This window comes from Molossus molossus, unplaced genomic scaffold, assembly GCF_014108415.1.
Source record: "Molossus molossus isolate mMolMol1 unplaced genomic scaffold, mMolMol1.p scaffold_m16_p_1, whole genome shotgun sequence".
NCBI classification, from domain to species: Eukaryota; Metazoa; Chordata; class Mammalia; order Chiroptera; family Molossidae; genus Molossus; species Molossus molossus.
Window position 1 is genome coordinate 14,886,747 of NW_023425344.1, and position 15,616 is coordinate 14,902,362.

Genomic DNA, 15,616 nt, shown 5'->3' on the forward strand with positions numbered 1-15,616 from the left:
CCTGGCAGTCACAGTTGATCAAAGTAGCCCATTGTCTATAAGGTGAATAAAAGTCCGTGTGACACGTTTATTTAAAATAAAGGTTCTACTTAAGCAAGTGGACAATTTTTAGAATTAATTAGTCTCTGACTGCTCGGCTTAGAACAATGCTGGGACACTGCAGCGTCCCCCAAACATCTGTTAATGGAAGTATTTGGAAGTTTGAATACTGCCAGCTTGAGTCTTATTTTTAAACTGAAGATGCCAAGAAAATATTAGAAATACTTCACTAAAGAGAATATATAAGACAGTTTCTTCTAGTCTCACAAATATAATCTGGTGAGGAAACAAAGTGTATTACAAACTCATTCACTAATCTGGTACATTTCTATTAAGTGTATAAATTTCTTTTAAGCATATAAGGCATTAAAAAAAGGAAAAACATATAGAGGGGATAAATGGTGATGGAAAAATGAAATAAATTTTTTTTTTAAAAAGGAAAAACAACAGATTGATTAAAAGGTTTCTTGAAAGAATGTTACATACCAGATATTCATTAAAACTTAAATAGTACGAAATTCTTAACTAAAAATTACTTAAGCCCTGGCCAGGTAGCTCTGTTGGTTAGCACTGCCCAGACACGTCAGGGTTTTGAGTTCAATCTCTGGTCAGGGCACATACAGAGAATGCATTAATAAGTGGAACAACAAGTCGGTGTTTCTCTCTCTTTCTCTCATTCTTTCTCTCTTTGCCTCTCTCTTTTTCTCTCTCTAAAGAATCAATCAATAAATACAAAAAATGACTTGAAAAACCAAGCATAGCTCTCTGCAAAAGTATTTCTTAGGATAAACCTTTTTTTTGTTTTTTAATCATAGTAATATTTTCTCAAAGAGAGCTGAAAAATGAAATGGTATCTAGAACTTCAAAAACATTTTCTTCACATGTTAAACTTGTAAAGCCAACCAAACAATTTTAAAAAACCCAGGTGTATAGACAGGTCAATGAGAAATGAGGCTGATCCATACTTATGGCTTCTAAACTATCCTTCAGAGTTCACTGAAGACCATTAGTAAATCATAATTACCGGTTCCTTGTGACGGAGAGAGGGTAGCCTAGCGGTGCTGACAAAGCAAACTCAGCTGTATCAATGATGTTTAGCGTTTTATAGTAAAAATATAATATCTGTACATTTAATTTTTCGAAAGAAGTGTTGATCATTTAGTATGAAAAGGTTCAAAATCACCGAGACACTTCATTTTTAACATTTATCCTAATTATACCATTTGCCACATGGCCTGAAGTTAGGGACCACAGAGTTTGTAATTTCATTTAAACATGTATTTATTTTTAAAAGTATGGATTACAGCAAGGGAAATGGATGAATTATAGCTAATAAATGAGGGAAATCTCTCTTCAAGTCCTTTGGGAAGTACATGTTTCTGGTGTCTAATATTTATTATCGGAAGCTCACCCGCCACCCAGGGGTTAACGAGCATGGGACTTGAAACGAGAGACCAGGGCTCGGGCCCCAGCTTCACCACTCAGCAGCTTTGTTGCCCTCTCTGAGGCTCATCTGCCAAACACAGTGAGTGACCTTTCCAACAAATGGATGTGAGGACCAAATGGGATCATGACCATGACAAAACAAAAGGCTACAGAACTGTGGGTGGTATTTTTATTATTATGACTGCCGCAGTGTGGCGAGCGCTCATCTGGAGGTTGGGGAGAGAGAAGAGGAAGTACCTGACCTCCCACAATCACCTAGAACCCCGTCCTGTTGTTACTTCTACTCTGGAGGCTGGGGAGAGAGAAGAGGAAGTACCTGACCTCCCACAATCACCTAGAACCTCATCCTGTTGTTACTTCTACTCTGGAGGCTGGGGAGAGAGAAGAGGAAGTACCTGACCTCCCACAATCACCTAGAACCTCATCCTGTTGTTACTTCTACTCTGGAGGCTGGGGAGAGAGAAGAGGAAGTACCTGACCTCCCACAATCACCTAGAACCTCATCCTGTTGTTACTTCTACTCTGGAGGCTGGGGAGAGAGAAGAGGAAGTACCTGACCTCCCACAATCACCTAGAACCTCATCCTGTTGTTACTTCTACTCTGGAGGCTGGGGAGAGAGAAGAGGAAGTACCTGACCTCCCACAATCACCTAGAACCTCATCCTGTTGTTACTTCTACAATTCTAGTGTTCATGTCAATACAGAAAATCAACAAAGTGTGAACACACATGAAATCAGTATTATACAGAACTCTGAAAATGAATTAATTTGCTAAGCTGTTAAATTCACATATATTTCTCTATTTAAAATGACATTAAGGTGAGAAGAGCATGTTAAGTACTCTAAGTGATGTTAACTCCAATACCTCTAGATTTTAACATCATTCCTTACAAAACAATCTGGAGTTCCACTGCCACATAATTAATATATTAAATTTTCCTAAAACCCTAAACTGAAAGTCTATAGAAACCTAACACTAACAGAGAGTCCGAGAGCCCCCTGATTTAACAGAATAAAATATGAATTTCTCCATGTTTTCTTGACTATCTACACACCCGATTTTTAACACAGATATGAGACACCCTAATTGTTTTCTTGTGAATAATTAGTTATAAATTGCACACCACCTTTTGATTATGTCACTGCGAAAGTTACCAGGAATTATGTTTGCCTTTAGAATTAATATTTTAACTGACTTTCTTTGCTAATTAAATATGGCCGTTAATTTTTATTCAACAACATTTAGTGAATGTTTCATGCCTCTGTGCTTGGCACTTTGCAGAATCTAGAGAAACACAATGAAATGAGCCATGGTTCCTGCCCTCAAATATCCATAATTTAACAAGAGCCAGACCACAATAATAATACAACAATAATAATAAGAGCTAACATTTATTATGTGGCTCTCTCTGTGCCAGGCACTATTTTAAATGTCTACACATTTGCTTCATTTAATCCTCTCAATAACCCTTTGAGTTAAGTACCGTTTCACGAGTCCTGTGTAACAGATGAGGAACTGACATCAGGGAGGTTAAATGCTCGCCCCAGTTTGCACAGCCATTAACTGGGGGAGCGGAATGTGAGGCTAGGCGTCTGGCTGCAGGAAGACCATATTCTTAGTCACCCTGCCCTATGGGCTCTCTCCTTATAACACAGCTCACCTCTCATCAGCTTCTCCTTCTGCTGGCGAAAGAACAGAGTGCCGTGGACTGACGCGCACAATGCACTCTGAGAAAGGACGGTGCCGTGCGCATGGGGCCTTACTGGGAAAGCAGCAAGAATTCCACCCGTGGAGGTGGTGCGGAGGGCACGAAAAGGGGAGAAATCAAGACAGGAAGCTCGAGGACACCCAGAGCTGGTCTGGGAACGTACAAGGACTTCAGCTGGGCTAAAGCCCTAGATGTCTGAGAGGAAGGAAACAGGAGATACAGGGAGAAAACCTGATTTCTAAAGTCCAGCCAAGAAAGGCTTAAAGAACCATTTCTTTCTGGCTACAATATAGCTGAACTCAAAACACTAAACATTTCTAAGAACCTTTAGTAGTTCATCGAAAACAGGTAATACTTTGTGATGCTAACATATCTGAGCTAGGGTGCCAACAGTGGAAGAAAGCCTTTGGTTATAAACACGATCAGATTTGCTGCTCTCAGGGTCAGATGACAAGTGAGGCCAGGCTCCAGCTCCACCCTCGGACAGTCCTCGGTCCGGTGTGGGAGGTTCGGACCCATGGGTTCTCGTGTCCAACAGGCAATGGCAGAGATGAGCAGAGTGTTAGGGGCAAAGTGAAGCAGAGACAGAAAGGAGATATGGATGGGAGAGGTGAGGACAGTCAGGATGGGATTAGCTAAGACTTCTTGAAGGTGACATTTCTACTGGGTATTAAAACACAATCAAGGGGCCGGAAGGGAAGGAGAGGGGGAAATGCTGGGAGAAGAATTGGCACGAGCCTGGCCTAAGAATGGCCAGTGGTTGGGAGAGAAACCAAGGGCAGCGTGCTGCACTGTTAATGAGGAGGCAGCGAAGGATAGATACCAAACGCTGAAGCCACCGAAAGCCAGTCTCCAGACAGACAGGAAATATCTGCCGCGGGAGGTACAAGGTCAATGTCCATGTTGGGTGGATCTAGGGTAATGATCCCAATATGAGCACCTGAAATGATGCACACACTGACCGTCAGGACAACCTCCGTCTGCAGAGGGGAGCCTCCGAGATGCTGTACGAAACAGATCCAGGTGGTGTCTCAGAAGGACCAGCAAGACTGAGGAGGCACTCAGGGGACAGCGATTGTAGCTATTTGCTAAAGGTAAGAAGCTATTTCAGTATTTTGCTACCTGGCCTGGTTGTATTTGTATTGGTACTTGTTGGCCAAAGGACAGCCCTACGTAAACTAATCTATATGAGAAGGATGAATTTTAAAGGAACAGCCTGGAGACAAAGAGACTAACTAAATAGGTCACAATTGTTTGGGCAACATAGGATAGCAGTCCATCCAAACCAGGTTGCAATGGTAAGTCAACACAGGACAGAGATTCAAGAAGCATCAAAGCAATCAAGCAAGGCTTCTGTATTGCTAAGGACTGTGTGTTTTGGGGTGCAACTTCATACACGAGCATATCTTCCCACTGAAGGGTAATATAATCAATTACTGGATGTTTGAGTTGTCTAGTGCCATATTTGAGGCATTAAAAAAAAAAAAAAAGGCCCTGGCCGGTTTGGCTCAGCGGTTAGAGCGTCAGCCTGCGGTCCAGAGAGACCCGGGTTCGGTTCCCGCTAAGGGCACGTACCTCATTGCAGTTTGTCCCCAGCCCTGGCTGGTTGTGTGGGTGGCAGCCACTTGATGTGTCCCTTTCATGTCAATGTTTCTCTCTCTCTCTCCCTCCCACTCTGTCTGAACAAAAAATGGAAAAATGTCCCTGGTAAGGACTGAAAAAAAGAACCTGCACAAAAGTATAAACTGTCCTGGTATAAAATTTATGTATTTATTTATTTTATTATTATTATCATCACTATTATTATTATTAGTTTGGTACATGCCCCTAGTGGGAACCAAACTTGGGACTCTCTGGTCTGCAGGCCAATGCTACAACCACTGAGCCAAACTGGCCAGGGCTGTCCTGGTATAAAATTTAAAATAAGTTTTCACCCAGCGGGTGTGGTTCTGTGGATTGAGCGTCTGTCCCATGGACTGAGAGGACCAGGTTCAATTCCTGCTCAGGGCACATTTCCAGGTTGCGGGCTTGATCACCAGTAGGGGGCGTGCAGGAGGCAGCTGATTGATATTTCTCTCTCACATTGATGTTTCTCTCTCTCTCTCCCTTCCTCTCTCTCTCTAAAAAAAAAAAATCAATAAAAATATATTTTAAAAAATAAAATACAATATAAAGTTTTCTGTTAAAGTGCTAAAACACTCTGAGCTGTCGACACTAAGATATTTAACTAGTTGTGTGTCGTGAAGGAAGCATTCCTCTTTGACGCAGTGTAATCACGTCCACGTATGAAGCATGAATAACAGTGTGATTGTGTCCTTGGTTTCTGGCCACAAGACGATCTTAAAAGGATAGAATGGTGTGAAATTGACAAATCTGAGTGTCCACATAAAGCCTTCCACTTTAGCAAGTAGAATCTTTTCTTACCCAGAGGGGTAAGTTGTGAAATTGATAACATGTACAGGGTTTCATCATTTTTATTCCTGTTCTACCTACGACCATCCCCCAAGATAGAAGGATTCATCCACTGTTAAGTGCTCCTCCAAAACACACACCTTTCTCTCAGGGGCTTGTGCGTGATGCTGTTTCTGTTCCTTCTGTGGTATATTTTGCCAATAAAAAATGCAATAAGGAAAGAGGCAGGTCCGCAGTAGCATGGCTGGGTACACTGAGTACTCTCACAGAGCCCAGAAGAACAAATGCATCTTCATGATTTCCCTCTGAGTAGATGGTACCAAGTAAATACATGCTCATTAAACATCCCGACCTTGCTGAGATTGTCTCGGGTTGTGGGAGAAATGGGATCTTCCTGGGTTTAGCAAACTGGCTTTCTTCTGGTGGTCCCCAGGGTCAGGGGTGACAAACGACATCAACTCTCCGTCCTTTCATTCATTCACTCATTCATTCACTATTTCCCACAGGGCATCAACACCTAACACCTATTTGATCAATTATGCAGCGATTTAAGTGACTGCAGCAGTGTTAGTGACATACTTCAGAAACAAGCCAAAGAAAGCACACGGTAATTAAAACCCACAGAGAACACAGTTACACACGACCACACCAAGCTAAATGAAAAACTGTGGTCTCATTAGGGGCTGGAGTTATCCCACACTATTTGTAATTTCATCAAACATGTCTAAACCCCACATTTTAAAAATCAATAGAAATGCTTTTGATTTTGCTCACTGCAATAACACACACATCTTTCTGAAGTCCTATCACGTTGGATTTCTTTGCCAAAAATCGTGGCATACAGGTTGCCCGATTGACTGCCCCAACGCCAGGCCAATTTCCCACTAGGTCCCGTGGGCACAAAGCCAAAGGCACACAACCTTTCACATCTTTAAAATAAAGAGCAATAAAAATAAAACTTAAGGTCGAAGAGAATGTTTTAATATGTAATATTAATATATTCACCTTTATACCACTGCCGTTGTAAAATATAACTTTGGTATTTTTGTGTGTGTGGAGAAAGGAGTTCAAAGGGTGAAAATGTCTGGGCCCATGAAAGTCATCCCAGGTCCCTTCTTGGTCCAAATTTATTTTAAAACAACAATAACTTTGTACAAGGTTATCTTGTAAAGCCAAACATTTTGAGTATTCCAATCTAACTGTACAGCGTCTTAAACGACCGCAGACCGTAACATACCTTTAGCGCCAGACTTGAAAACGTATTTGACACATTGCACTTAAAGCTCAGCTGCTTATCCAGGTTCCCATCCAGGTCGCGCCTGCCGTAGTCAGAGAGGCCTGTTCGGTCAGAAGCTGCCACTTTCTGGAACACGGTACATGTCATCCCAGTGAAGCCGGTAGCCTTGATTACATAAGCTTCCAGAGCAATATTGGGTGAATACTTCAAAAGTCAACCAAACAGGAGTTATAAGAGATTTACCACATGGGAATAAAAAGCACTTTCAAAGAATTTTCAAACACAAAGCATGGTGTATAAATTGAAAGGGGACACTCAGGTTCTTACGAAATACAGACACTATGTAGCTAGATGGCAGAATTGGACAGATACTCGCAAAAAAAAAAAAAAAAGGCACTGGAAACAAAAGCCAAAGCAAAAAGATACCAATGAAGAGGAAAAGTACAAATCACGAAGTGTGGAGAATCGGACATAAATCCAAAGTAAATTAAAAATAATTTAAAGAACACTTTGCAGAAAACTGTAAGCTAAGAATGGACGTGTCTTATAAAAAACATCAGCTCGAGATATCAGTGGACCCTGTTAATGATCTCAGTGCAGGAAGAGCAACAGGGGTTTGGGAGATATGTTTAAAAGTTGCCTTGTTCTGCACTTCATGCCATACTCACTTTTTTCTTTTACAGGGGGATCTAGTTAACTCCTTGCATTAAGGTGCACAGATAAGAATTTCACACACACTCACTTTCAAGGTGCGTCTGTCATTACACTGTATATAGAGCACCCTACAATTCCACCAAAAAAGCTATTAGAACTGACAAGTGAATTCAGCAAAGTAGCAGGATACAAAATAAATATCCAGAAATTAGTTGCATTTTTATACACCAATAATAAACTGTCAGAAAGGGAAACCAAGAAAACAATTCCATTTACAATTGCATAAAAAAAATAATAATAAAATACTTAGAAATAAATTTAACCAAGGACCTAAAAGGCATGAATTTGGAAAAGTATAAAACACTGAAAAATAAATTTAAGAAGATACAAATAAGTGGAAGCATATTCTGTGTTCGTGAATAGGAAGAATGAAGATCATTAAAATGTCCACATTACCCAAAGCACTCTATAGATTTAACACAATTCTTATCAAGATAAAAATGGTGTAATTCACAGAACTAGAACAAATATTCCAAAAATGTATACGAAACCACAAAAGACCTAGAATAGCTACAGCAATCTTGAGAAAGAAGAACAAAGTTGGAGGAATCATGCTACCTAATATCAAACTATACTACAAGGCCACAGTAATCAAAACAGCATGGTACTGGCATAAAACAGATATATAAATGGATGGAACAGAGAGCCCAGAAATAAACCCACACCTTCATGGTCAATTACTATTTGACAAAGGAGGCAAGAATATACAATGGGGTAAAGATAATCTATTCAATAAATGACACTTGGAAAATTTGATAGATAGGTGCAAGAAAATGAAATACCACCTTCTTACACATACACAAAAATAACTCAAAACAGATTAAAGACTTAAATGTTAGACCTGAAACCATAAAATCCTAGAAGAAAAACAAAGGCAGTAAAATCTCAAACATTTCTTATAGCAGTATTTTTCTGATGTATCTCCTCAGGTAAGGAAACACAAGAAAAAAAATAAACAAACAGGACTATATCAAACTAAAAAGTTCTTGCACAGCAAAGGAAACTACCAACAAAATGAAAAGGCAACCCACTGAATGGGAGAACATATTTGACAATGATATACTGATAAGGGGATAATATACAGAATTTAAAAGAACTTATAAAACGCAACACCAAAACATCAAACAATCCTATTTAAAAAAAATAATAATAATGGGCAAAGGACCTAAACAAACACTTCTCCAAGAGGACATACAGATGGCCAACAAACATACTAAAAGATACTCAATGTCACTAATCATCAGAGAAAGGCAAATTAAAACCACAATGAGATGGCACCTCACACCTATCAGAATGGCTATCATCAAAAATTCAACAAACAAGTGCTGGTGAGAATGTGGAGAAATGGGAACCCTCACGCACTGTTGGTGGGAATGCAGATTGGAGCAGCCACTGTGGAAACCAGTATGGAGTAATGTCAAAAAAATTGAAAATGAAACTGCTTTATGACTCAGCAATTCCACTTCTGGGAATATATCCGAAAAAATCTAAAACATTAATTTGAAAGAATATATGCATCCCTATGTTTGTGCAGTTATTTACAACAGCCAAGATTTGGAAGCAGCCAAGGGTCCATCAGGAGATAAGTAAATAAAGAAGTCATGGTACCTTTATACAGGGAAATACCACCAGGCCATAAAAAATAAGAAAAATCTTACTTTTTTTTTTTGTGACAGCATGGATGGACCTGGAGAGTATTATGCTAAATGAAATAAGCCAGTTAGAGAAAGGTGAGTACCATATGACTTCACTTCTAGGTGGAATCTAATGAGCAAAATAAACTAACTAATAAAACAGAAACAGACTCATTGATTCTGAGAACAAGACTGACAGCTACCAGAGGGGAGAGGGGTTGGGGGCTGGGTGAAAAGGTAACTGGATTTTGTGCAAAAAAACAACAGAACCTCATAGACAAGGTCAGCAGTGTGATGATCACCAGAGGGAAGGGGTTGGGGAGCTAGAAGAGGATAAAGGGGGGATACATGGTGATGGAAGGAGACTTGATTTGGAGCGGTGAACACACAACACAATATGGAGATGGTGTGTTATAGAATTGTACACCTGAAACCTACATAATTTTATTAATTAATGTCACTCCAATAAATTCAATTAAAAAAATAAAGAAAAAAGAAAAGTAAAGGAGTTGGTAGTCTAAATGGGAGTAGATGAACAGATCTTCAAATTAAGCCAGAAAAATCACCCGAAAAAGATGGCACCAGCCCAACAAGTTTAAGGCATTCAAGAGTAAGATGAACTCGAGGGTCTGCCAAGTGCAGACATATCGATACCACCCCCTGTACCCCACGTCTGAAGGGCACGCATCACTCCCACCCCTCAGAACCGCCCAGAGGGGGCGCCCCAGGTGACCGGTCTTCCACGTGCAGGAAGACGACAGAGCACTGGAGTCTGAGGACCACACAGCATCGCTCCCGTGTTTACGGACGGTTAAGTGCATGCCCACTCCATAGGCAGGCACAATTCTAAGTACCCCATTCGGACCAAGACCCCTTGGAAAATTTTCTTCCAAGCATAGGACCGTTTGGTGAGAACTCTAGAAGAACTTTGCGCTTACGGTAGAATAGACGTGAGCTCCGTTTGCCAGCCGGTACGTAGCGATCCGCTGCAGGCACTGGACCATCCGACTGCAGGCCTTCGCTTCCCGCTGCGCCAGCCACAGGACCCGCTCGTCCGCCAGCATGATGTTGCTCGCGATGTCCACCATCACGTCCCCCAGCTGGCCGGCGGGCAGGAGAGAGAGAGACAGCTAAGCAGGCTGCGTTACACCAACATCCGCAGAGACACCGAGATGGGCCTGCAGTCCACGTGTTCCAGTGACAACTCAGCAGGCCCTGGACTTGTTCCCCACTCGAACCTCTTCAGATAGGAACTGCACATTCCATGAGGACCGTTCGGTAGCATTTCGTCAAAACAGTGTACTTAAGGACCCATCAAACTTTTGGGGCAAAGACTGACATGCGGTACTCAAATTGAGAGGGGGCAAAAGACATCACGTGATCCCACAGATAAAACGATCTAAACTCTTCGTCTGGAAAACCATTTATGAACACTTTTTCATGTGCAAGCATTCACTTAGTATTATGATTAAGAAATATCGACTGCCTAGCTCTCTAGTACCTGGTCATGTGCAAACTCAAGGTGTGTGCAACCACAGGAAGTCCCCACCCACGTAGGGTCCCTGTGTGTGTCTGTGCACACACAGCTCCCTCTACATGGAATGGACTTGTCCCCCCAACTCAGTAACTGCTGTAAGACCCAATGCCATGAAATAAGTGGGTCGGAAGAGGTGCTCACGTTTGCACTGCTTGTTTTGTTATTTACTGAGTTCATGGATTCTGTTTTTGTTGTTGTTAATCCTCACCTGAGGATATTTCTTCCATTGATTTTTTAGAGAGAGTGGAAGGGAGGGAGGAAGGGGGAAGAAAAGAGAGAGAGAGACATCAGTTGGTTGCTTCCGCACACACCCCAACTGGGGTGGGCATTAAACCTGCAACCCAGGTATGTGCCCTTGACTGGGAATCGAACCCGAGACCCTTCAATGCTCAGGCCAATGCTCTAACCACTTAGCCCACCAGCCAGGGCCTAATGAATTATTTTTATTAGCTCCATTCATAACTTACAGATGGAGCCTCTGTCAGCAATGCGGGTGCGATCCACTGACGGCTGCTGAGGCTGACATGTCCGTCCGTGTCAGGACTGCACTGAACGTGCAGGGCTAATGAGACATACTGGCGTGGAGGGGCTGGCAGTGAGCAGCACGTTCACGAGGGGCAGATCTACGCAGACGGAACAACAAAAGCCTTCCGGGGTGCGATCAGAGGGTTCGGAAGCTGGCTTTTTCTCTCATGGAGACGGAAGCATCAAAGGTGTGAGGCCCCAAAGCTGAGCCCAAAAGCCAGGGCTGTTTGCAAACGTCTTTGATCACTGCAGGAGGTTCCAGGTGAGCTTTCTAACCCATTCTTCCCAGGATCCTCTTCCCAGGATCTGTGATTATGAGGGCTGGGGTGGCTTTGGAGAAAGTTCAGTCTACCCCACCCAGAGTCCACACCACAAAGACAGGCCTGGGGAAACCCACCAGATGCCAACCCTGGAACATGGGGTGAAATAACGAGGGTAGGTACCGGGGTGTAGGACAGGACCAAATCCTATCCCTGAGCTGCACTGGCCACTTAGCCTCTTGGACTTCCCTGGATTTGTATAAAGGGGACAATGACAATCCTATTGTGAATGTTATGAAGATTTAGTTGCAATGTGGCATGTAAGACTCCTAAAATCCCACCTGGTACGTGGTAAACACTCCAAAAATGTGAGCTCTCTTTGCACTTTTATTGCTCCTTTTTTTTACCACTGGGATCTCCACCTAGGCTCTAGGAGTATGAGAAAGGGGGTTTGTTCAAAGTCTGTGCTCACATGCAAACAGGACCAACGCGTCCAGCAAAACTCCTCTTCCTCCGCGTCCCCAGCCCCTCATGCAAACAGTTTATTGCCCTAGCTAGTTTGGTTCAGCAGTTAGAGCATCAGCCCGTGGACCAAAGGGTCACAGGTTCAATTCCCAGTCAAGGGCACGAACTTGGTTTGCAGGTTTGCTCCCCAGCCCTGGTTAAGGTTGTGAGGGAGGCAACCAATCAATGTGTCTCTCTCACATGAATGTCTCTCTCTTTCTTTCTCCTGCCCTTCCATTCTCTCTTAAAATCAATGGAAAAATATCCTCTGGTAAGGATTAACACTGCCCTTCACAAAGTATATCACAATCTTATCCTTATTTTATTTTCAGAGTAAACACCTTGAGGGCAGGGGCAACTCAATATCCTACTTATATTTATAACCTTATTCATTCGTTTAATTCCTGGTATAAAATCCAGTAGGTATACAATATTTATTTGCTCACTGACTAAATATTTACTGACGACCAAGGTGAGCCAGACACTGTCCTGAGCAATGGAGATACAGTGGTGAAAGAAACACACAGGCTGTATTTGGAGCTTATAACCAAGAAGAAAATACAAAATCAACACCTTTTTAAAAAGTGCTTTAGATGATAACTGCAATGAAGGAAATAAGCAGAGTCATATATGATGAAGAGTAATGAAATTTTATTCAAATCCCCTATTGTAATGGACTCACACATTCTCAAAGGGCATGTCCTCCAAACCCAATAAATTAGCAGTGTCAACGGGCAGAGGAGGAAGAGCCTATAATGAACCTTGCAGAATGCCAAGCCTGTTTGTGCAATTCACGGGCTCATCCTAGTATGGGCTCTTAATAATCAAGTATGGGGGTGAAATTCATTCAAACAGAAGCCCTTATTTCTGAAGTTACATTGAAGGGCAGTGACTCCGATATGTCAATCAATGAATATGGCAATGAGGGTTTATAGAGCAATTAGAATAGTACCCACCACCCCTCCATGGGAATGCAGAGTAGCTGGAATCATTTGACTAAGTTTCTGTCTATTATTCTTACCTACTGTTACTTCAAATTTTTATTAAAAAATACATAGGATAAAAGAGATATATGATAAAATAGGCTCTCTGGTTCTCAGAAAAGAAATTTCCACTGGCTGCAAACACCTAAAAGAAAAACTACACCGAAACAATAATTGTATTCTAAGGAAGTGTTTACAGATTAGCACAATTACAAACAGATTTGTCGTTTTATACTTTTTAAAATGTTTAAATGTACAAACACGATGACGATCTAACATGAGAACCGACAGATTCTCTACGGAAAAACTCTGATTATTACATAATCAAAGATCTACTGTTATGACTCACTCGAGCTAGTAATGGGACGTAATGTGTTAATCATTGTGAAGACAAGAAATAGCTCTGGGAAGGTATACAATTAACTCCAGAGATTCCCTCGTTGAGAAAAAGCTATGTTTCTCATCACTTCATCCTCCGTGGCCAAGAACGGGGGAGAAGGATGTCGTGCATCTTCTCAGGAGCAGCAGTCACGCAATGCTGTGTGCTGGTGTCGCTGGGTGACGGAAGCAGTTCCGAATCCTTCATGGTGGCAGAAAGGGCACAACAGGGACAGCAGTGCATAAAAAATGACACTGGAGTAAAACAGCATTCCTGAAATCTGACACACAAAGGGCTGAAAAACTGCAGCCGGCATTAGAAAGCATTGCATTTCCCCTTGACCTCATTCCCTGGAGGCCACTCCAGCCGCAGAAGGGTCAGAAGGCATCACGCACCTGCTCTACCACCTGTCACACTAAACGGTCCGGGTCAAATGAAAATACCTGTGAACACACTTTATCAAAGATAAAGGCTAAAGGATGAAAATGCCACATTAATAACAATGAAAATGTTAAATGTCATCTGTTTTAAAAGACAAAGTAGTTCTTGTTCTTCTCAGTACAGGCGTGAGCATAAGTAGGTTTACAGTTGTTCGTATGGAAAAAGACATGCAGGTTATGATTATTATAATAAACTGTGCTTCTCATGCTCACAGCTGCAAACCCACTCGTGCCCACCCTTGTATATGTTTGGAATTCTGATCCAAATTAGACCAAAATCATCTGTAAATTTCATGGATTTGATATGGTAGCATATGAAATACATAAGGAACTACATAAACTAAACTTGATATTTCATTTTCATGTAGTAAGAAAATAAAGTAACACTGAAGGCAGAATATTTATGGGTCTGGGAGTTAAATTCTCCTGGGTTAAGATTTCAACTCTGTCCCAAGTTAGCTGTCCATGAGCAAATTACTAGCCTCTCCAAGACTCAGTTTGCTCATTGATAACATGAGATTAAGAGCCCTCTGAAAAGTGCTCAGAACATCTCATTCTATAGTAACTTAAGACAAAAGAAAAAAATAAACATAAGATAAATATCTTCATTAATAATCCATGTGATGTTTTGAGGAAAGCAAGGGATCTAGACTCCTCCAGACTCTTCCCCACACTCCAGCTTTCAAGCATAAGGCAACAGGGGGCACTCTTGTTTGTTCTAATAACCAGAGAAGTAAGAACTGAAGACACAAGTGTGGGTGAGGCAGCAAGCTAGGCAGTTATTTGGGGAGAGCTAAGAGGGAAATGAGAACTCCAGAAATTGACATGTAGTCCAAACTGGACCAAAGAATAATAATAACAATAGCAGCCGATACTATTATTAAAGTTCAAGTATGCATCATGATTTTCTCCCGGTTACAAATTAAGTATAAAATTGAGATGACACCTATCTTAAAGTACGTTATTACCCTGATTATTATTATTATTCTTTTAATAATGGTTCTTGACTGATTTTAGAGAGAGACGAAGAGAGAGAGAGACATGGATGAGAGAGAACATCGATGGGCTGCCTCCTGCACGCCCCCAATGCATTTCGGGCTTGAAACCTGGGCTTACACTGATTACTTTTAATGAAGAAACTGCTCTTTTGTGAAAGCCTGGTTTTAAAAGTGTGTTTATGTCACTCTGCGTGTCTCGGGATCCCATTTTCGGCTTCTGGCTTAGCTGTCAATATTCTGTAAGAGGTCTCACTGTGATAACCATCAGGACTCCTGGCAAATACTAAACCTCTGGTGGTAAAGAGGCCAAGAGGATGATGGTGATGACAACGATGGGACTGGAGGAGCAGTTAGGAAAGGAAGAGGGAAAGATGCTGAGGATAATGCTGCATGCATTCATTCCCCATTACCTTCCAGAAAGGAGTTGAGGTTGGCTAGCAAAACTTTAAAAGTAATTATGTTAGACTTCGGTCAAGATGGAGCGTAGGTAAACACGGCATTGTTTTCTCCCACAACCACATCAAAGTTACAACTAAACTACAGAGAAACCATCATTCAAAGCTGCCTGAAATCCAGCTGAATGGAAGTCCTACAACTATAGAATTAAAGAAGCAGCCACACGGAGACTGGTAGGAGGGGCGGAGGCGGACAGGCTGGTCCCACACCCACACGTGGTGGATAAAAATCAGGAGGATACCTCGGCTGGGAAGGTCCTCCCTGAGGACTGAGGGGTCCCCGTCCACACCAGGTGCCCTGCTCAGGGTTCCAGTGCCAAGAAGAGAATCCCCATCACTTCTGG

The 15,616-nt window shown here is 41.9% G+C and overlaps 1 protein-coding gene across 1 annotated transcript in view; it reads right to left on the minus strand.

The window, feature by feature from the left end:
• Positions 1–15,616, minus strand: part of ADGRA3 (adhesion G protein-coupled receptor A3) — a 115,967-nt gene that overhangs the window by 29,135 nt on the left and 71,216 nt on the right. Inside the window, exons 11-12 of the mRNA XM_036243405.1 lie at positions 10,130–10,291; positions 6,844–7,047 (exon numbers count right to left, since the gene is read on the minus strand). Coding sequence (XP_036099298.1) covers positions 6,844–7,047; positions 10,130–10,291 — 366 coding nt within the window. The remainder of the gene's footprint in view (positions 1–6,843; positions 7,048–10,129; positions 10,292–15,616) is intronic.